This window comes from Sminthopsis crassicaudata, chromosome 2 (assembly GCF_048593235.1).
Source record: "Sminthopsis crassicaudata isolate SCR6 chromosome 2, ASM4859323v1, whole genome shotgun sequence".
NCBI lineage: Eukaryota > Metazoa > Chordata > Mammalia > Dasyuromorphia > Dasyuridae > Sminthopsis > Sminthopsis crassicaudata.
Window position 1 is genome coordinate 565,928,914 of NC_133618.1, and position 19,542 is coordinate 565,948,455.

The window sequence follows — 19,542 nt, forward strand, 5'->3', positions numbered from 1 at the left end:
CATCGCTATATATATCATCCTATAACCTCCAAACCTGCTGTTTTATAAACTAATTGTTAAAAATCCAGTGGGTATCTAATTTATTTTTAAAAGTTATTTCTTATAATGATTGCATATAAGCCTGCCCTCCATACTTGCACATTCAGTTGTGTTTATTGTTCTTATTGTTTAAGGAGAGTGGAAACAGTGTAGCTGTGGAGCAGAGGGCTGGATTTGTAATCAGTGGGTCTGGATTCAAATACTCTGGGTGGTCTTGGCCAAGTTACTTTACCATTCTGGGCCTCAGTTTCGCTATCTATAAAAAAGGTTAAACTGGAAGCTCTCAAGATCTCTTCCAGTCCTAAATCTATTTTGAATTTCTGATCTTGGGGAAGCACTAAGGCAAAGACATACCTTTGACAAATTTTAAAATACTGTATGACTTAGCCTTGTAAGAGAACCACTGTTAACTGTTGAAAGAATAACTCCGTATTCTAAGTAAACCATCTCTTTTCATCTTTTCATAGTATGAAAAACAGGGAAGAATAGACTCAAGAAAGAGGGGTTTTTTTTGGACAACTTTGTCATATAATTTTATCTGCTTGTAGATCTAGTTGCTTGCTGCTTTTTTGAACAGATTTTAAATTCCAAGAGGGTAGCCAGATTATCACTGATTACAGCTTATCATTAAAACCAGTTTGTTCTCATAAAATACTTAACTTTTAAAATGATGGCTTGGAGGGGAGAGATTGGATTGATCTTTGTATTCAACTGATTTTGTGTTTTAAGAAGTTATGGTATGATTTAATTTAAAAAAATCAAAGCAGGAGTTGGGAGATTTAAGTTCAGGTCCTTCTATGCTAGTAACTTGTAATAAGAGTTTGAATAAATCACAGAATTGTTCTATGACTCAGTTTCCTCACCTATAAATGAGGGGATTAGAAGTTTGAAATTCTCAGCCTACCATTCTGCTGGCTATGTAAAATTCCCAAGTATATCCTGAACTAGATGATTTTTAAAGTTTCTTCCATCTCTTAAGTCTGTCATTATGTTGATGTATAACAGTAATATTTCAGTTCAACAGTTCCAGAGTGTAGTGGAATGTCATTAGTATTTTAATTTTCAAGTTAAATAGCTTATAAATTCCCTTTGTTAATATTAGCAAAAGACCTCTGTTGAGGAACATTTACAGAGACTTAATATCAACAAAAACTTTCTTAACAATTAGAGATGTTCTGGAGTGAAATGGGCTGCCTCAAAAGATGGGTAAATTCCTCCTCTTTAGAGGTCTTCAAGCAAAAACTGGACAAGTATTTGTCAACTGTGTTAGAGTAGATATTTGAATATGAGTTAGACAGAGCCACAGAGATCCCTTCTTTTTGTTAAATTATTTAATTCTGAGGGTTACATAAGTGTATTTTCCAATATTAGTATATTGATAAAAGGAAGTTCATTTGTTGAAAAATTTGCCCTGCCTCAGTTTCATCACCCTGAATATCATTATACCAGACTTTAGATGTTGAAGATTAAAATGAATTTGTACTGACTTCAAGACAAACTCAGGAGGTGTCTTCATAGAATAAATCTCTAGAGTAAATTGATGTTTAAAAAATCTTAATCTTAAAAATTAAGTATGCATTAATAAATTCCAGCTAATTATACATTTTGGCCAACTTAGATTTTACTGAATTTCTATATTCTGTAAGTATTTTATAGATTTTTAATAAAATGTTTTGATCTGTCATCTTTTAGTAAAGTAACCATTGGCTTTAAAACTTCAGAACCTGCCTTGGGAAACCACCCAGGTAGTTTTCTGCTTGATAAATGAATGGGTTTCTCTGTGTAAGAGAATAAACTTGTTTTCAGTATGTTCTGGAAAGTTTCAAAATTTTCCCTATCATTGAGAAAATACTTTAATTTTTCCACAAGGTTGTTTATCCAACTGAAAAAAAAATCCATTTCCCTTCTTGCTCTATACATATACACTATATGTGTGTGAGTGTGTGTTTATATATATATATATATGTATATATATATATATATATATATATATAAACACACAATACATATCTTTTAACAAGTGATTCATTTCATCAAAATATTTTTTTTTTTTGGTTCAGAGGAGCTGTTTTAACTCAGCAGCTTCTCTTCTTTATCTTTATTCTTGTTGCTGTCATGTGTTAGCAGCAGGTCATTCCCCTCCCTTTTTCAAGGAGTTGGTACCTGGGTCACATTCGTCTTTTCTATTTCAGCCTCTTTCTTAATATTTGAAAACTTTACTGTACATGTAGATGTCCCTTCAAACATCCTGACCCTAGCCATATGCCATTGATATCACCAATATCCATAATTGATTACCCTCCAGAATCCCAAAATTTAAAATTTCTTTTCTGATCATAGGCTTCTTTATTTTATTCCTCTTAAACCTATTTTTAAATCCTTACCTCAGCTTCTTTTCATTCCTCTGCTTTTCTAGATCACCACCCTTGCTGTTGCCTGACTTTTTTCTCTTCACAATCTTGACCCTGTCATTACTTGTTTCAGCTATACACTGTCCATTTCCCTTGAATTCCTTCTTTTTCTACCACTATTCATACCACATCAAACCTCAACCCTGGTTTTACTCCTAACCATTTGTCTTTTCCACTCTTACTTGCATCTACAGAATACTACTAAAGAAATTCATATAATTCTGCTCAGAGTCCACTAAAATTTTGTTATTTAATCTCAACCATGTTGCACATTGCTGTGCAATAGTATCATATTCCCAATAGCAGCCATTCCAAACTTGGTTTTTCTTCTCAAGCTTCTTATACCACCCTTTACTCCCTTCTTAGAGTATCTCATCTCTTACTTTATTGCAAAAGTGTCACCTATCATGAACTTCCATTTCTATCCATCTCCTATCTAAAAACTTTGGTATCATACCCCATTTTCTCTTCCTTTGCTCCTGTCTTTAAATGAAAAGGTAATCTTCTTGTCAAGGCCAACTCCTCTCCACTTAATCCCTAAATCGTATCCCTTCCCATCTCTTCCAAGAGCATGCCCCTCAGTCACCTTTGTTCTCCATCATTAGTCTGTTCTTATTTAACTGTTTCTTTCCCTCTTGCCTCAGGCTCAGATCTCAGCTATTCTTTTTTTTTTTAAGTCTTTTTTTTTATTTAGAATTTTTTTTATAATATTATCCCTTGTATTCATTTTTCCAAATTATCCCCCCCTTCCTCCACTCCATGACAGGCAATCCCATATATTTTACATGTGTTACAATATAACCTAGATACAACATATGTGTGTAAATACCATTTTCTTGTTGCACATTAAGTATTAGATTCCGAAGGTATAAGTAACCTGGGTAGATAGACAGTAGTGCTAACAATTTACATTCACTTCCCAGTGTTCTTTCTCTGGGTGTAGTTATTCCTGTCCATCATTGATCAACTGGAAGTGAGTAGATCTCAGCTATTCTTAAAACAAACAAAAAATAAAATCCTTCACTAGAAACTGCCATCCTCTCTATTCACTTTTATCTCTCTTTTTCACAGCCAAATTTTTTAAAGAAGACAAAAAGCTATTTTACTCACTATTTACTCACTTACTGCACTTCTTGTATCTCTCTATCTCTTGTATTCCAGTTTCCTATCCTACCATTTGACTACAGAAATAATGATATTTATTAAGGTTACTAAATGCTTAATTACTTGCAAAATCAGTTGGTCTTTTTCTCACCTGTCATCTTTTTTTTTTTTTTTTTTTACTTTCCTGCGGTTTTTCACAGCATTAATCACCTGGATACTTTCTTCTCTTTATCTTAAGCCACTTTTGTCTCTTGATTTTTCCTCCTACCTGTCTGCCTATTTTTCCTCATTATCTGTTGCTGAATATCCATGTCCATACTATCTGGCATTCCTCCTTCTCCTCTTCTTAATGGAACTCAGATTCCTGTCTTTGGGGCCCTAGATTCTAATAGATAATCTTTCACCTTATCTTTCCACCATATCACTTTCTGTCCAACTCTAAACCAACTGCCCCTCATCTCTTTACTCTCCTTTCCAGCCCTATCTTCCCATATCTGTGTCTTCCCCCACCAGAATGTGAGCTACTTGAGAACAGGGACTGTCTGACTTTTTTCTATTTGTCTCACTCCCATTTAGCATAGTATCTGACACATAATAAGTACTTAATAAGTGGTTTTTTTTTCCCCAGTTATTTATGTAGCCATCTGTAGAGGAACAGAACTCTGAAAAAGTTCTCTGAATCAAGGACAGAGCAGGGTGCTTACAGTTAAGCACCTACTCAGTGTGAGATAATAGTTCTGTAAACATATACTTAATGTGATTTGGTAATGTGATGGTTGCACATGCTCAGTTGCTGTAGTGATGTAATTGTACTGAAGTATTTAAGGGCTGGGAGGACTGGGAGGGAGCCTCTCAGCACAGATACAGTCTCTCTCAGATACAGACATAGAAGAAGAATCCTAGTCACAGACATAGAGAAGACTCCAGACTCCATATTCCAGACTCCAGATTCCATCTTTGACAAGCCTCATGGTGGCTCTCCTACCTTCATCACTTCTCCATCTAAAGACCAAAGCCTATCCAGAGATCCTCCAGAAAGCTAGCCCGAACATTACAGCCATCTTTCCATCCATCCATTCATTCTAGTTCTGTTTCTAAATATCAGTATCTCTCAAGGCTTTGTACCTAAACCACTTCTCTTTCCCCTCTATTTCTTATCACTGAATGATCTAATTACTAAGTGAAAAATCCATTCCTATGGGTTCCATTATCATCTTTATTCAACTATCCAACTATAATTACTCCTCCTGAGTTCTAGTCTTGCTAGCCGTTTGCTTGCTGGACATCGCTGTCTGTATCCTGAGGTATCTCAAATTCAACTTGTCTGAAATGGAATGAACTCATTATCTTAGTCACTGAATCTGTCCCACTTCAAACTTTCCTATTCCTGTGGAAGACACAGTAGCTCATTGTTTCTGAGAATGACCACAGAATGTTCCTTAACTCTTCCTTCTCTTCACCTTTCTTGTTCATTAATTGACTGTCTTGTTGATTCATCCTCCAAGATACCTCTCCTATATGTCCCTCTCTACGTTCAGAGAGGTCACTGTAGTTCAGACACTTACCACTTGTCATCTAAACTATTGAAATAATCTAATTAGTCTCCCTGTTTTTAATCTCTTCTTTCTCTAATCTATCCTCCACATTAATGACAAAATAATCTTCTTAAAGTTCAAATTAGACTATGGCATTTCTTTGTTCAAAAATATTCAGTAGATCTTATTGCTTCTTGGAATTTAATCCTTTACCACCAGTTTCTGGCTGCTTTGCTAAATTTCTTGATACTTTCCTTTACATACTCTTCTATCAATTGACTTGCTGAGGTTCCTCTAACTCAACATTTCAACTTTAAACCTTTCAGCCTCTTCCTTGCAATGCTTTTTTTTTTTTTTTTTTTTTTTTTTTTTAATCATCCCAATCATTTCTCAATGAGTCTCTTCCCAACTGGCAACTAATAAAACCTTCCTTTGCAACAAATAAGTATGGTAATACAAACAATTAACATATTGGCCATATTTTATTTTATCTATAGTGTATCACTTCTCTACTTAGATGTGGGAAGCATGATTTATTCTTCAGTCCTTTGAAATTATGATTAATCCTTAACTTTATTCAGAGTTCATCTCAGGTGCCATTCTTTTGGGAAATCTCAAATTTCTTTAGCGTTAGTACTTTCTCTCTTTATAAACTGTCTTGAATATGTGGTCAATTTGACAATTTGCTTTGCATATTTGTTTCAAATGGCTTTGGTTTTGTTTTTTAGTTGGGAGGTAGTAAGAGAAAAAAATAGACTTTTATTCATTTAAAAAAAAAAAAGATTTTTGTACTTACTTAATCCCCCTGTATAATATAAACTCCTCAAAGGCAAGAAGTTATTTTTTCTTAACTTTTCATCCCAAGTTCCTAGCACAATATCTTATATATAAATGGAGCACTTAATAATGGTCATATTATTGAATTATTGAAAATCAGGAGAGCATTAGGTATTTATGTACTTATAACTTTGTGGATGAACATACTTATATAAAATTATTATCTTGCCATATAGTAAAAAGTTATTTTCAAAGACTGCTTAGCTAAATTTGGCCCTCTCTGAATAGATAAATAATGGAGTTTTGTTTCTCCGCAAATCCCCTGATTCTTCCTATGTTTTCCTTCCCTCTTTTAATTTTCCACTTTTTAAATCATTTTAAAATAGTACTTGCTTATTCAAAATTCATTTCACTATCCTTAATACCAACTTTGTATTGCACATGCAAGATGATTGTAAAATTCTTTAGATATTTATTGCCTAGTATTTAAATATAATGGGGAAAACTTCCTAATAATTAGAGTAAAGTGGAATGTGTTGTTTTGGGAGGTAAGGAGACATCTTCAGACAAAAGTGGTAAAACCAGTTATTGGGCATGTTGTAGAAGGGAGTTTTCATTTAGGTATGGGATGAACTAAACGGCCTCTGAGGCATTTCCAACTCAGATTCTATAATCATGATCCTGACAAAGCCTTGCCCCAGATTTAAAAAGGGGTAATTGTTTTCTCTCATGAAAAGATGGCTGGCTTCTCCATTAGCAGGGTAGTCCCATTATATACACTGTGTAGTTTGTGTCATCTGCTTCCAAAACCATGTTTGATTTGAGTTTTTTGAAGGAACTTGTCACAAACACTACTTTTTTGGTAGGAGAAAACATTAGCCTTGATGAAAGATAGCACTATGGTCTTTCTTCACAGATAAATTACTAAAAGAAACTTTAGCAGTCTTTATGAATTAATAGTGAGATAAAAATAAATACAATTTGTTGGGGTATACACCCAATTGTCCTGGAAGACCGGCATATTCCCTAAAAAAAAAAAATTGGCAACATTACTGAAATGTTCCCATTCCCAAAGGCTTGGAGGGAAGATACAAAGCTCAGGGGTAGATTGTCTTGGCTTTCTTATATCATCTCCCAAGATTTGTTTTTTGTTCCATCCTCACGGCAGATTTTACTCTCTTTTGTGCCAGCACCCTAGTCTGTATGATAGAAATGACTTTACCAGTTGAATAGCATCTAAAAGGAAAAAACAGATAAAATTCAAATTTTTCTCTCTGATCTTTTCCTTTACAAGACTTTGCATTGTATGAACGCCTTTAAGTAGCAAATGAAAAGGCTATAAATTCAAAATTGGGAGACAGTAGACTTTCTGGCTCTTCTTTTTCTCTTAACATACTATACCCTGCCAAACCTCTTTTCTCCTGACATACCTTAACAATTCCAATTTAAAATGAATCACTGGACTTATCAAAGGAACTGTAGCAGAACATTAAAGACAAAGTGGTTGTCAAAGTAATGGAACTTAGCCTACAAGGAGAGGATGTATTTGTCTAATAGATTTTTTTCCCCTCTAAGATTAGGATGAGGATGAGTGTAGGATTTTTTTATAGGATCAAAGAATCCTTTTAGCTGGAATTTGGAGTTTCTGGCCTAGGGACAGGCAGATAAATATTTAACAACCAGCTCCTCCCTTCCCCCAAAAAAGCAAGTGGCACACTTTTAAGTTAAATTTGCTTTATTATCATTTTAACATAATTAACATATTTATTATATAAATAATATGTGTGAGACATTATACTGGCCTCTGAAAGATAGACCCTCAAAGAGGGAAGCTGTCGGTAGGAAAGTAGGAAATAGCTGCAACAGTTAAAAAGTACTTTACCTGAGCTCATATTTACAGCCTAGTATTCCTCACCGTCTAAGATACAGAATTGTTCTCTTTACATGACTTTTAAGTATACCATTCCAGTATTCTGTGACATCTTTTCCTTGATAAAACTACTAACTTGATTTTATCTGATAAAAACATGGGGAGTGGAACATGATATGAATTGCTTTTGGAATGACCCTGGTTCCCCTGAACTCAGTGAGCTATTACTGAAATACTACAGAAATGAGTTTTATCTTATTCACCTGTCCTTTGTATTGTATATTTATTATTTGCATACAGTAGATCTTCTGTGACTTTTAACAAATACTATCAATGGTAATATCTTCTAATATGAAAGGATTGAAAAGTAACTTAAAGGTCTATAGGTATTTGAAGCATTTAGGGGTTCTGAACAACAGATAGATATTGGTGATATAACTGTTTTTTTTAGTTCAAATGAAAAAAGGTCCAAAGTATTTATCTGAATTAGTATTTTATTTTTTCAGACTGATTTTAAGCATAAGCATTTTTGAGTTGAAGCTGTAAAGAAAAAGTAGCTAAAGAGAATGTTTTAGGATGAGTATAAATATCAATATTCCATGTTCAAGGATAGTTGCTTTTAAGTGTTCATGAGTTAAGTGTTCATGGAGTTAAGAATTAACTTATATTTATTTGCTGTTTCAGTTAACTATGTCCATAGTTTGCGTTTCACTGTGCTTTGATAGGTGATGTGGAGGATATGAGAAAATAGACATCAAGAAAAAAATGATAGAAAGGAGAGTCTCCAGTAAAATTATGTAGAAAAAATACTAAAGTCTTATGTTTGCAAGTATAGTCTAGATCTTTGGAACTTAATACCAAATTGTGTTTTAATGCCAGAACAGATAATGGGATAGTAAAATAGAAATTGGTAGAACAGTAAGTACAAAGATAAGCTAAAGTACATTGAAGATCTAAGTCCAGAAATAGCACAAATCACAATTGACTTTTTTTCCCTTAGTTTACTAATACATTAAGTATTCTCTCTCTTTTTTTGCCAGTTTAATCACATAATTCATTTCAATTCAAACATTTATTAAGTGCCTGCTATATGTACAACTGTATGCTAATCACTGGGGAGCTATCTCTTGAATTGGATCTCATTGAAGAACACAAACAAAATAATCCCTGCCCACAAGAAATGGTACCTCATTCAAAAAACAAAACAAAACAAAACAACAACAACAACAAAAAAAAACATTCATTGGGACCCAAATATAAGGAAAAAGTGATGCAAGTTATTTCAAAAGGAAAAGAGTACTAACAACCATAAGTTGTTAAACCAAAAAAAAAAAAAAAAACCAAGTAGTTCACTGGTTCTGTCCATGAAATAGCTATTACTTCCTTTTTAAAAAGTTTTAAAATAATTTTTATTTGCCAGATATATGCATGGGTAATTTTACAACATTGACAATTAATAAACCTTTTGTTCTAATTTTTCCCCTCCTTCCTCCCCCCATCATGGTAGGTTGACTAATACATATTAAATATGTTAAAGTCTAAATGAAATACAATATATGTATACATGTCCAAACAGTTGTTTTGAATATCTATTATTTTCTTTAGCATTACCTGTGAATGGAACAGGTTAAGAAATACTCCTCTGTAGGCACTCACAAAGTGGGGTCCCCACAAAGTTGTGGGTCATTTTCTATAATTCATTGCAATAATCATCTTTCTTTTGCCCTTCTGACAAAAGCAGCATTTTTAGACTGTTTTGTTTATGTTTTGATTAAGTTGTTTCTTTCACTTTTATGAAAATAATATAATATCTCTTTGCCTCTTAGAATAATTTGACTACAAACGGCTCAACGGCTTTCTAAGGACAATTCAAAAATTCTCACTATTAAGGAACAAGTGACATTGGTAAGATTATTTTGCTAAAGGTATTTTCCCCTCTTTGCTTGTGTTTCTCAATACCATATTGATCTGAAAATGTGTTGACTTAAAAAAAAATGTGTTTGCTATTTATTTATTTCATAAAATAGAATGAAGATGGTTCAAAGCCCATTAGACCAGATCTGTTTAGTTCAATTCAATCCAACAAACATTTATGAAATTCCTTCTGTGTCCTGGCTATCCACTGGGGCTGGAAACACTGAAAATAACATAGCCCTTATCTTCAAGGAGGTTTCATTCAATTGTGATTGAAGGGATGGAGGGGTATACAGGTGAGAAAATATAAATTAATTTGAAAATAGAGAGACATAACACCTGAAGAGATTAAGGAAATCTTCATGGAAAAGGTGATATCTTAAGCCTGGAATGGAACAAAGGCTTTTCCGAGGCAGAGTTGAACTCCTTCGCATTCCACATATGTGAAATGCCAAATTCTGGAGCAGCAGTTAGTTCATTTTGGCTGGAACATTGAATATGTGATGGAGTAATATGAAATTAGACTCAGAGTAATTGGGAGCCCAATTGTAGAAGGCCAGGATTCGTGAGTTTATAACTTATCATAGAGGCATTAGAGTAGAGGTCTAGAGTCAAAAAGATTTTCAGGAGGACAGTAACATAGTGAAACATGTGCTTTAGTAAAATTATTTTAGGAATGGTATGAAAGATTGATTGGAAATAAGAAAACCAGTTAGGACCATATTATATTAGTCAGGATAAGAGGTAATGAACTAGAGGCCTGAACTGGAGGGCTGGCTATGGGAATGGAGAAAAGGGGATAGATGTGAAAGACTGTGCAGTTAAACTACAGGATTTAGCAACTAATGGGTGGGGCGGCAGAAGAAGGAAGAAGAAAGAAGTCTAGGATGATTTGAAAATTCAGTGTAATGAATATAGTTTTATACAGAGGGATCTCTGACTTACCCTCAGTGCCTAGTGAATTTAAGGAGAAATGTTATCCTTTTGAAAAATTTAAAGGATACATATGATAAAATTATCCAAGGTATAGCTGAGTGTTAAAGTGACATTCCAGAAAGTCCCATTTCAGCTGTCATTGTGGTGTAGAAGTTAACCTTAGATTCTCAGAAATTATGTTAGTAGAGCACAAATTCTAATGGGTCTTTTAACTGGAAAGACTTAAAAATAAGGGCTTATTTTTCAGTTTACCTAAGTGTAAATATGTTTATCACTTAGAGTTTGGCCTATTAACACTCAATCATTCAACATTTTTTAAGTGTCTAATTACATGCCAAGCTAAGAAACTGAGAGCATGAAGCTTAAAGACTTGAAGGAAACAGTCTGTACTCAAGGAGTCTAAATTCTATTGGGGGGGGGGGGGAATATAGCCTATATAAATATAGACTGAATAAATATATACAGACCAAATGCAAAATAAAAATATAAAGTAGTCAAAGACCAGATAGTTAGTGAGGGAGAGATGGAAGACATCAACATTAGATACAATCAAGAAGAGCATTTGCATCTTAAAAGAAGTTAAAGATTTGGGTGGGGGAAAAAGTTTTCTTTGGCCATAAATGATGACAGATTAAAACACAAAATGGCCATGTGACCCCTTTCTGCTCCCAGAATGAAGTCAGTCAGGTGGGAGAAAAAGTAGCTAATAGTGCTAAGAATCACGAAGCCCTTAGTTAACTAGTGGTGCTTTTTACAATTGATCATATTGTTCCAAAGAATCCAGTGTCCTAATAAAGGCACATCTAACATTAACATTCTTGGAATTACTCAGAATAAGTGCCAAAGGATTGCATAGGAGGACAGAATATCCTCACCAATGACTTACAGGTTCCCAAAAGTACCAGAGAGTGAAAAGTTCTGTTTCCCTGCTCATAGTGTGGAAAATTGTTTAAAATCTAAGAAGTAGTCTTTCGCTTGCCTTCTGGCTTGGTTTTCTTTTGTGAGGCTGGGTAACTAGTACTATTCAGTTCTGTTGTACCTTTGCTATTGGCCATTGCACAGAAACCTAGTGCCATAGCTGCTTTTCCTGTAAGCTGATGTTCTATTTATTGTGCTATCCAGAAAGAGAAAATATCATTCTATTAAAATTAGAACAACTTCAAAATTAGTAGAATAGGAAATAGCCAGATACAAACATTATTGCTATATTCCTATCTCATTTTGTTTCAAATTTAGGCTAGATAAATGGACATAACCAAAATATACTTACATTTTTTTTACTATCTCCTGGGAAATTTTGGCAAAAATTCCATTTCCCTCTCCCTGAAATTATAAAGAAAGAGACAATTAAATGGGCCTGGCAATTTGAATTTTCTTTTAAAAATATGAGAAATACTGAAACAGGTCACAGAGAACTCAGGCAAAGACTGTATTGTCTAATTTTAAACTAAAAGTTTTTGGGGGGAGAGAGAGGAAATACTTCAGGCAGTAAAAGCACTTTGGCATTTTCAAAGATATATTTTCAGAGTGCACACTCAGTAAATACCTATTACTTAAGGCTATTTTTGTAATATCTTTAAGCAGAAGCTCATAGCATTCCTCCATTCTGAAAAGACTTATAATAGTAGCAACATGTTACTCCTGCCCCAAGGTATGAGCACTCACATATTACTCACATATTATATAATCTGATAGAACAAATTTCCCTTTTGCCATTCTTTTGTTCATAATTTGTCTTGATATTTTTCCCCAGAATGAATTTCAATATTTCTATGATAATAGTCTATTGGTATTTGGTAAAAATCTAAATATTTTCCATATAATATTGGCATTTGAAGAGATCTCAGGAAATCCAGTCCAACCTGTATTTACAAGGAACTAACAATATTACAGACTACAAGTAGCCATCTAAATTCTACTAAACAAGAAATCAATTACTTCCCAAAATAGTTAATTCTATTTTAGTACTATTGCAATTGTTAGAAAGGTTTTCCTGACTGTATGTCAAATGTTTTTTTGTTTTGTTTTGTTTTTTAACTTTTTTTTTTTTCTTTCTAAGTAATTTGCCCAGGGTCACACAGCTAGGAAGTGTTAAGTGTCTGAGATCAAATTTGAACTCAGGTCCTCCTGAATTCAAGGCTGGTGCTCTATCCACTGCGCCACCTAGCTGCCCCCTGTATGCCAAATGTTGCCTCTTTTGAATCCCCTTCCTTGTTTGGGGTACTGCTCTCTAGAATAAAAGAACAAGATTAGTCTTTCTTCTACATGATAGTCTTTCAAATACTTTTAATACTACTGTTATGAGGTACATTGGAATTGCCACTGTATTTGAAGAGAATTTGTATTCTTATCCCAGCTCTATTATTGACTTGCTAGTAGTGTGATTTTGGGCAATGATTAAATCATTCAGTTTGCAAATATTTATTAAACAACTATATGTGAGGTTACTACTTTAGGTTCTGGGAGTACAAAGACAAAAGGTAAATAATCTCTTCCCTCAAGGAACTTATATTCTATGTGAAAGACAATGAACATTTACATATGTAATTATATGAAATACAAAGAAAGAAGATATCTCTGCAGCTGGGCAGACCAGGAAAGGTCTCATGCAGAAAGTGATTGCTACCATAAGTCTTAAAGGAAAATAAAGATTCCAAGAAGTAGACGTGAAAAAGGACCTTATGCCAGATATAAGGGGGTTCAAAACAGAGCTGGGAGATGATGTGTGTGAAGAACAAGGTCAATATAGCTGTATTGTAGAATCTATAAAGGGGGGAGTGGTGTTCAAGAAAGCTGGAAAAGGCCAGGTTGTAAAGAGCTTTAAATGCCAGGACAGAGAAGTTTATATGTGATCCTATAGATAATTGGAAGTCAATAGAATTTTTTAAAGGCAAGGAGATGAGACTGACTTGATTGATCCTTCATTTTTGGAAATTTTTCATAGCAATGATGTTGAGGATGGATTGGAATGGGAGAAGCACCTTCTATATGCCAGACCCCATACTAAGCTCTTTACAGATATTATTTAATTCTCACAACCATCTGGGAGCTAGGTGCTATGATTATCCCCATTTTATAGTTGAAAAAAATGAGAGAGAGTTTCAGTGACTTGGCCAGGATCATACAGGATCTGGAATTGGATTTAAACTCAGGTCTTCCTTACTCCAGACCAAGCACTCTATTCATTGACCTTCTAGCTAGGTATAAAATGCCTATAAAATAAAATTAAAAATAGTACTTGGGGATTATCACCAAAAGAGGGTCAGAGGATGATTAGTTGAAATTCGGGAGGGAAAAGCAAGAACATTCCAGGCACAAGTAACAGTGAGCCAAAGAGTTCTAGTGAAACAGAGAAGAGCAATGCTTGGACTATAGAGTGCATAAGGGAAAAAGTCATATGAAATGAGGTTGGAGAGTGGCACAAAATTTTGAAGGCCCACAACTGCCAAACAAAAGAAGATTGAACTTTAAGCAAGAAAGGCAATAGGGAGACTAAAGATTTTTAGGGGGGAAAAAACGAGTGATATGACCAGATCCATACATAATGAAAATAAGTCTGATGATAATATGAAAGGTAGAATGGTAGGATAGAGGTGAAAAGACCTGTTAAGAGGCAATGACAGTAGTTTGTCTGAGTGGTGATGAATACTAATATTAGGAAGGTTGTAATAAAAATAGATAAGAGAAAAACGGGATGGAAAAGAGATATAAAAAGAGGAGCAATAGAACTTAGTAACTAGCTGGAGATAGGATAAAGTTATAAGATTAGAAATAAGAGGAGGTAAAGCAACAGACTTTCAGACATGGAAAACAGACAGTGTTGTCATGAGCAGAAGTTTTGATCAAAAGGAGCTCAGATAGAGGGAGAGATGTTATGTTCAAATTTTAAAATTTAACATTCATTTGGCATTGGCCAGCAGACAGAGATAAAGAGAAGCGGGATCAGAACCAACAGAAATATCAGAACTAGAAATTATTCAGAGAATCATCTGGATAAATATGGTTGAACTTAGGAGAGTAAATGAGATTCCCAAGGAATAGAGAAGAAGGCCTTAGGGGAAAACCTTAGGAGAACATTGCCAGAGGGAGTCCAGAGGAGAACAAAAGAGAAGTCAATGAAATAGGCACATTTAGAAAGCTAATATATATGCATTGCTTTGTGTCACCATGTTAACTATCACTGAAATCCATAGTTTGTCTCAAGCATCAAAAGTTGGGATCAACAAAAAAAGAAGACTTACTTGCTAATATTCATATTAGCATTTTACTGGGTAAAGGACATGTGAGGAACAAATATGCCATTCCATTTCTCAACTATGCCAGAGGTTCCAATACCCTCAGAATATGAGATCCACAATGGCACAAATGCTGGCAGAGTTTTTACCAACCTAAAAATGCCTAGATTCTGCTTGGAATCCATTATCCTTGACTGAAGTGATCTACTTGTTAGTACAAGCCTTTTTTGCCCTTTTATGTATTTTGAGTCAATCATAGCAATGACTAAATAGAAATTGAATATTATAGCATAGATTAGTATAAATGTCTTGCCCGAGCCTAAGAGAATAAGGTATAATTACACTGGCATTGTATAAGTACAGGAGACAGAAATGCATATGAGCATCAAAAAGCATTCCAAAATCATTGAAGCTGTGGTTTGCCATTGAATAGTTCCCATAGACTTCCCCAGGCCATGCTAATGAGACCCCTGGACTGGCACATTTTGTGTGCATTCAAGTGCCATATCAATACCAGCTCTTTTTGAGGGAGTATGATGGGGTTTTCTTGGCAAAGGTCCTAGAGTGGTTTGACTTATCCTTCCCCAGGTAATTTTACAGATAAGAATACTGTTGGAAACAGGGTTAAGTGACTTGCCCAGAGTCACAAAATAAGTGCATCAGGCCAGAGTAAAACTCAGGAAGATGAGTCTTCCTGATTCCTGGTTTGGCACTCATTTCCTGCATCCCCCTAAGATACCCTGAATCCTATTACTGCTGTTTACTAGTTCTGTAACTATGGGCAAAATCGAGTAAACTCTCTTGAATTTGTTTCCTTATCTCCAAAATAGTGTTTTGAGGTTTGCAAAGTACTTACCTTATATTATTATTATTATTGTACTTTTTTTTTTATAACATCCCTATCAGGTAAATATGCTTATCTTAATTTGACAGTGAGGAAACTGGGAGATTGCCTGGGGTCACCTCTTAGATGAAAGATTGAATCCCCATGTCTCCTGACTTAAGGCCCAGCAGTCTTTCTACCACCTTATAGTTCCTCTCCATAATAATACCTGAAGATACCCACCTTTCTGTTTTGTTGTAAAGGGTTTTATAAACTGGTACATAAATTCCATGTGTTATTAGAAAAAGAATGTGGTCTTTGAAACCAAGGGCAGAGTGCCTGCCCAGAGAGAGGGAATGGCCCAGAAGTGAGAGAAGTCTGGGGAAAGGCCCTTGGTTTGGCAATAAAGAGCTCCTTCGAAGATGGTCATGTCAGGAGAGTGCTAAGGTGGAAGCTGGATTATAAGGAGCTAGTAAAAAGAAGTCTGTGAGAAAAACACTGAAGGTATAAAGTTAGCTTTTTCTAAATGTTTGGTAATTATTGGGAAAGGAAAAAAGAGATGATGTTTGCAAGAGAGACAAAGGCCAAGGGAAAGGTTTTTTTTTTTTTTTTTTTTTTTTTTTTTTTAGGATTCAGGGGGACCTGAGCATGACTGAAGAGAGTGTTGAAATTAGGACTGCTGCTATCTCATTGGCATGGGCCTAGGTCACTCTATTGGCCCTTATGTTAATCCTTAAGAAAGTCTCACCATGCTACTTTGGTGAGATTAAAACTTGACTTTTCTCACTGTGACCTGAAAATACCAAACTCCTGACCATCCTTTTATTGTATACTTCTTTTCCACAGGCTCAAGATGAATGCAATGCTAGAAACCTCTGAGCTGCCTGCTGTGTTTGATGGGGTAAAGTTAGCTGCTGTGGCGGCTGTACTCTATGTGATTGTCAGATGTTTGAATCTCAAGAGCCCGACAGCCCCACCTGACCTCTACTTCCAGGACTCTGGGCTATCTCGATTTCTGCTGAAGTCCTGTCCCCTCCTGACCAAAGAGTAAGTAATTCCTGCAATCTTATCCTAAGCTGTATTGCTTGTATTTCCAAAGAAGACTGAAGTGAAACCTAATTTACTTATGTGCTTTGAAACTAAGTTGACTTATGTACCGTAGAAAGCAAAAAGAGTTGATCATTATCTCTGATTTTAAATATGGGACTTTTTGAGGCCACTAGTGGCCACCAACATTTTGATATTTCAACACTTAAATTAGAAATAGAAGTAATGAAGTCTTTTCTCCTCCTCCTCTCTTCTATAACAAGGTGATATTATCAGTGTCAGGGACTTCACAAAAAAAATAGTGGTATTTTAGGAGCCAAAATAAAGCTAGGGTATTTATCAAATTCACCATTTCCTGCCCTAGTTGGATGAAATGATCATAAATATTGAGCAAAAAAGCCATCTCTGCCCAAAGTATTTGAATGAGAAAAAAGCTCAGACATACTGGGTACTTGCCAGTTCTCTTATGGGAAAATGTATCAAGATTCCATTAGCTAATGAGAACATTTGTTATTAAATCCTGACAGGTTGTGTGAAACCCCAAATGAACTAAGCCTTTTTTCCTTTAATTTATGTTTGAGAAAAGGGAGGATATTTTAAATTATTTGGAGGTTGGATTAGAGCCTCTGCTGTGGGCAGCCTTGGATATGATTCATACAGGAGAAGGGACTGCCATTTTCTGTGGTTGAGTATTTATAAGAAACTTTGAAGAACAATGATATCTCATCCATCTCAATAGAATTTCTGTAGTATTCAGTGTTCTATTTGTCAAGATAGATAGAGATGTTGGCATAGGAAAAGCAGGTTGAATTCCCAGACTCACAACAGAGAGCTTGATCCTAGTGTTTGAATCCTGTTTGATAAGTTCAGTTCATGCTCAGATGTTATATCATAATACAAATTTCTAATTACTTCATAAAATGATTTCCTTATCTGTGCCTACTGATTAGAACCTTGTTATATCTAAAGTTCAGTTAATGGTTTTTTTTCCCCCAATACATTAGATGCCACTCCAATACTCACTTTTTTAGAAAACAAACAAACAAACAACAACAACAACAAAAAAAAATGGTGCTTCTGGCTTTATTTTTTTTCCTCCTTTTTATTTATATGACTTTTTTTTTTTTTTTTACCAATTTTAAAATAATAAATCACAGAATTTTAATGTGAGAAAAGGGACTCATATATAACATATTGCTGCATATGATCAAATAAGAAAAGTTTTTATTTTAGCTGTTTACTTCAGCACTGTAAGGATCTGTGATTTTGTTTGTAGACTTCTGGTTTCTCCACCAACCAGGGTTGTTACTCTAGTATACCTTAATAGTGGTCTTAGTGAAACACAGTGTGTCATCATCTTTCTGGTAAGGAACTTGTCAACATTTAGCTTGAGTGGGCCTTAGAGAACAGGCTAGCTATATATGTCACCAGGTCCATACTTTGTTAGGACTTCCCAGAACTTCTCTTCTGCTAATGGTAGGGCGTCAATAGAGTTTTAATGTATAACAAATAAACTCCAGATATTATTTTAGAAAACAAAAGTTTGTGGGAAACCCATGTTAGCCCTTTGGAGGCTGGTACATAGGGAGCTATCATGCGGTTTCCCTGGGAAATTCACTGTGTTTTAGGCTAAATCAAACTCTGAACCCAGAATTTTAAAACCATGGGAATAAATTTCCTGAGAACCACTTTCCCCCTAAATTATTGACAGATTCCAACATAAAAGTTTTCATCCATTTTTTTCCACTTTTCATTTTGAAAGGTAGAAATTGAAGATTCAGGGCTTCAAGCTGTGTCTTTTTTCTTTTAAGCAATGTAAGAAAAAATGTATTTTAAATACTTGTCATTTTTAATTCCTTATCAAGTACTTCAAGATTATTGATTATCTTCATAACTTATGTCCCATTTTCTTGGGGTAAAGTAACAGGTTCTTCTGAAACAAAAGGCTAAGAAAATAGGAGTGCAAAAAAAAGTAACCAGATATCAATACAGAATATTAATATATTTTACATCATATGGAATCTGGATAATACATAGAATATTGAATTAGATTATAGTTCCTGATGAATAAACTGAATTAAGGCAAGCTTACCAACCCAAGCATTAGGTTAGGCAAATATTAAGCTAAAGACATTAAAAATGCTTTTTGCAAAAAACAAAACAAAACAAAAAAACTTCTCTTTTCCCCCACTCCTAATTTAAAGAATGTTGCTTCATGAGTTACAATGACATTCACATCACTAAAGATCAGAATTAAGTAGTGGATGTTTTCTCCATATCCATATCATTACTGATTTGTATGAGAAATGAATATTTCCTATGTAAGAAGAGGCTCCATACCTAGCTTCTTATGGACAGACTTCCAGAAAAAGATAAATGTATTTAAAGCTCTGTAAGTTTATATGCAGAACATTATTAATTTCCATTCACTCATGATTAATTAGAGGAAGGTAGGGGAAAACTGCTATTGCCCATTTTCTAGCATAATAGATAAGATTTGATTAGTTACTAATTGTTCAGAATGTAAAGGAAGCTGAGTAGGCTTCTTTCTTCCAATAACAAAGATTTTAAATGCTGTAATTTTTCTCATATGTCCCCTTTTTAGGCACATTTGTTTTATGAGTCTGAAGGGCAGAGATGACCCTGGTTACTGATAACATACAGATAAATATACTTTCTATAGTGATCTATGCTGGTTCCATTGAAATGGTCTTCATCTACCTTAACTAACTCCCACCCCCACTCTTCCCTTTCTGACGTGGAGGTGTCCTTTGATCCCTTTAGCAATAAAGATATTTGAAGAGAGAGAAAAGCTATGTGAACCAATTGCATAGTTACTGGCAAATTGCCA

General features: G+C 34.7%; 1 protein-coding gene and 1 long non-coding RNA gene across 3 annotated transcripts in view; one reads left to right on the plus strand and one right to left on the minus strand.

Moving 5' to 3' along the window:
• ABHD2 (abhydrolase domain containing 2, acylglycerol lipase) overlaps nt 1–19,542 on the plus strand; it is a 108,216-nt gene that overhangs the window by 19,936 nt on the left and 68,738 nt on the right. For both annotated transcript variants that reach the window (XM_074295129.1, XM_074295128.1), the window contains 2 exons: nt 9,563–9,641; nt 16,491–16,691. In XM_074295129.1, the coding sequence (XP_074151230.1) occupies nt 16,498–16,691 (194 nt within the window). In that variant the 5' untranslated portion in view covers nt 9,563–9,641; nt 16,491–16,497. The remainder of the gene's footprint in view (nt 1–9,562; nt 9,642–16,490; nt 16,692–19,542) is intronic.
• Nucleotides 1–19,542, minus strand: part of LOC141558234 (uncharacterized) — a 64,765-nt gene that overhangs the window by 4,873 nt on the left and 40,350 nt on the right. Inside the window, exon 2 of the long non-coding RNA XR_012487001.1 lies at nt 11,857–11,909. This is a non-coding gene — a long non-coding RNA (uncharacterized LOC141558234). The remainder of the gene's footprint in view (nt 1–11,856; nt 11,910–19,542) is intronic.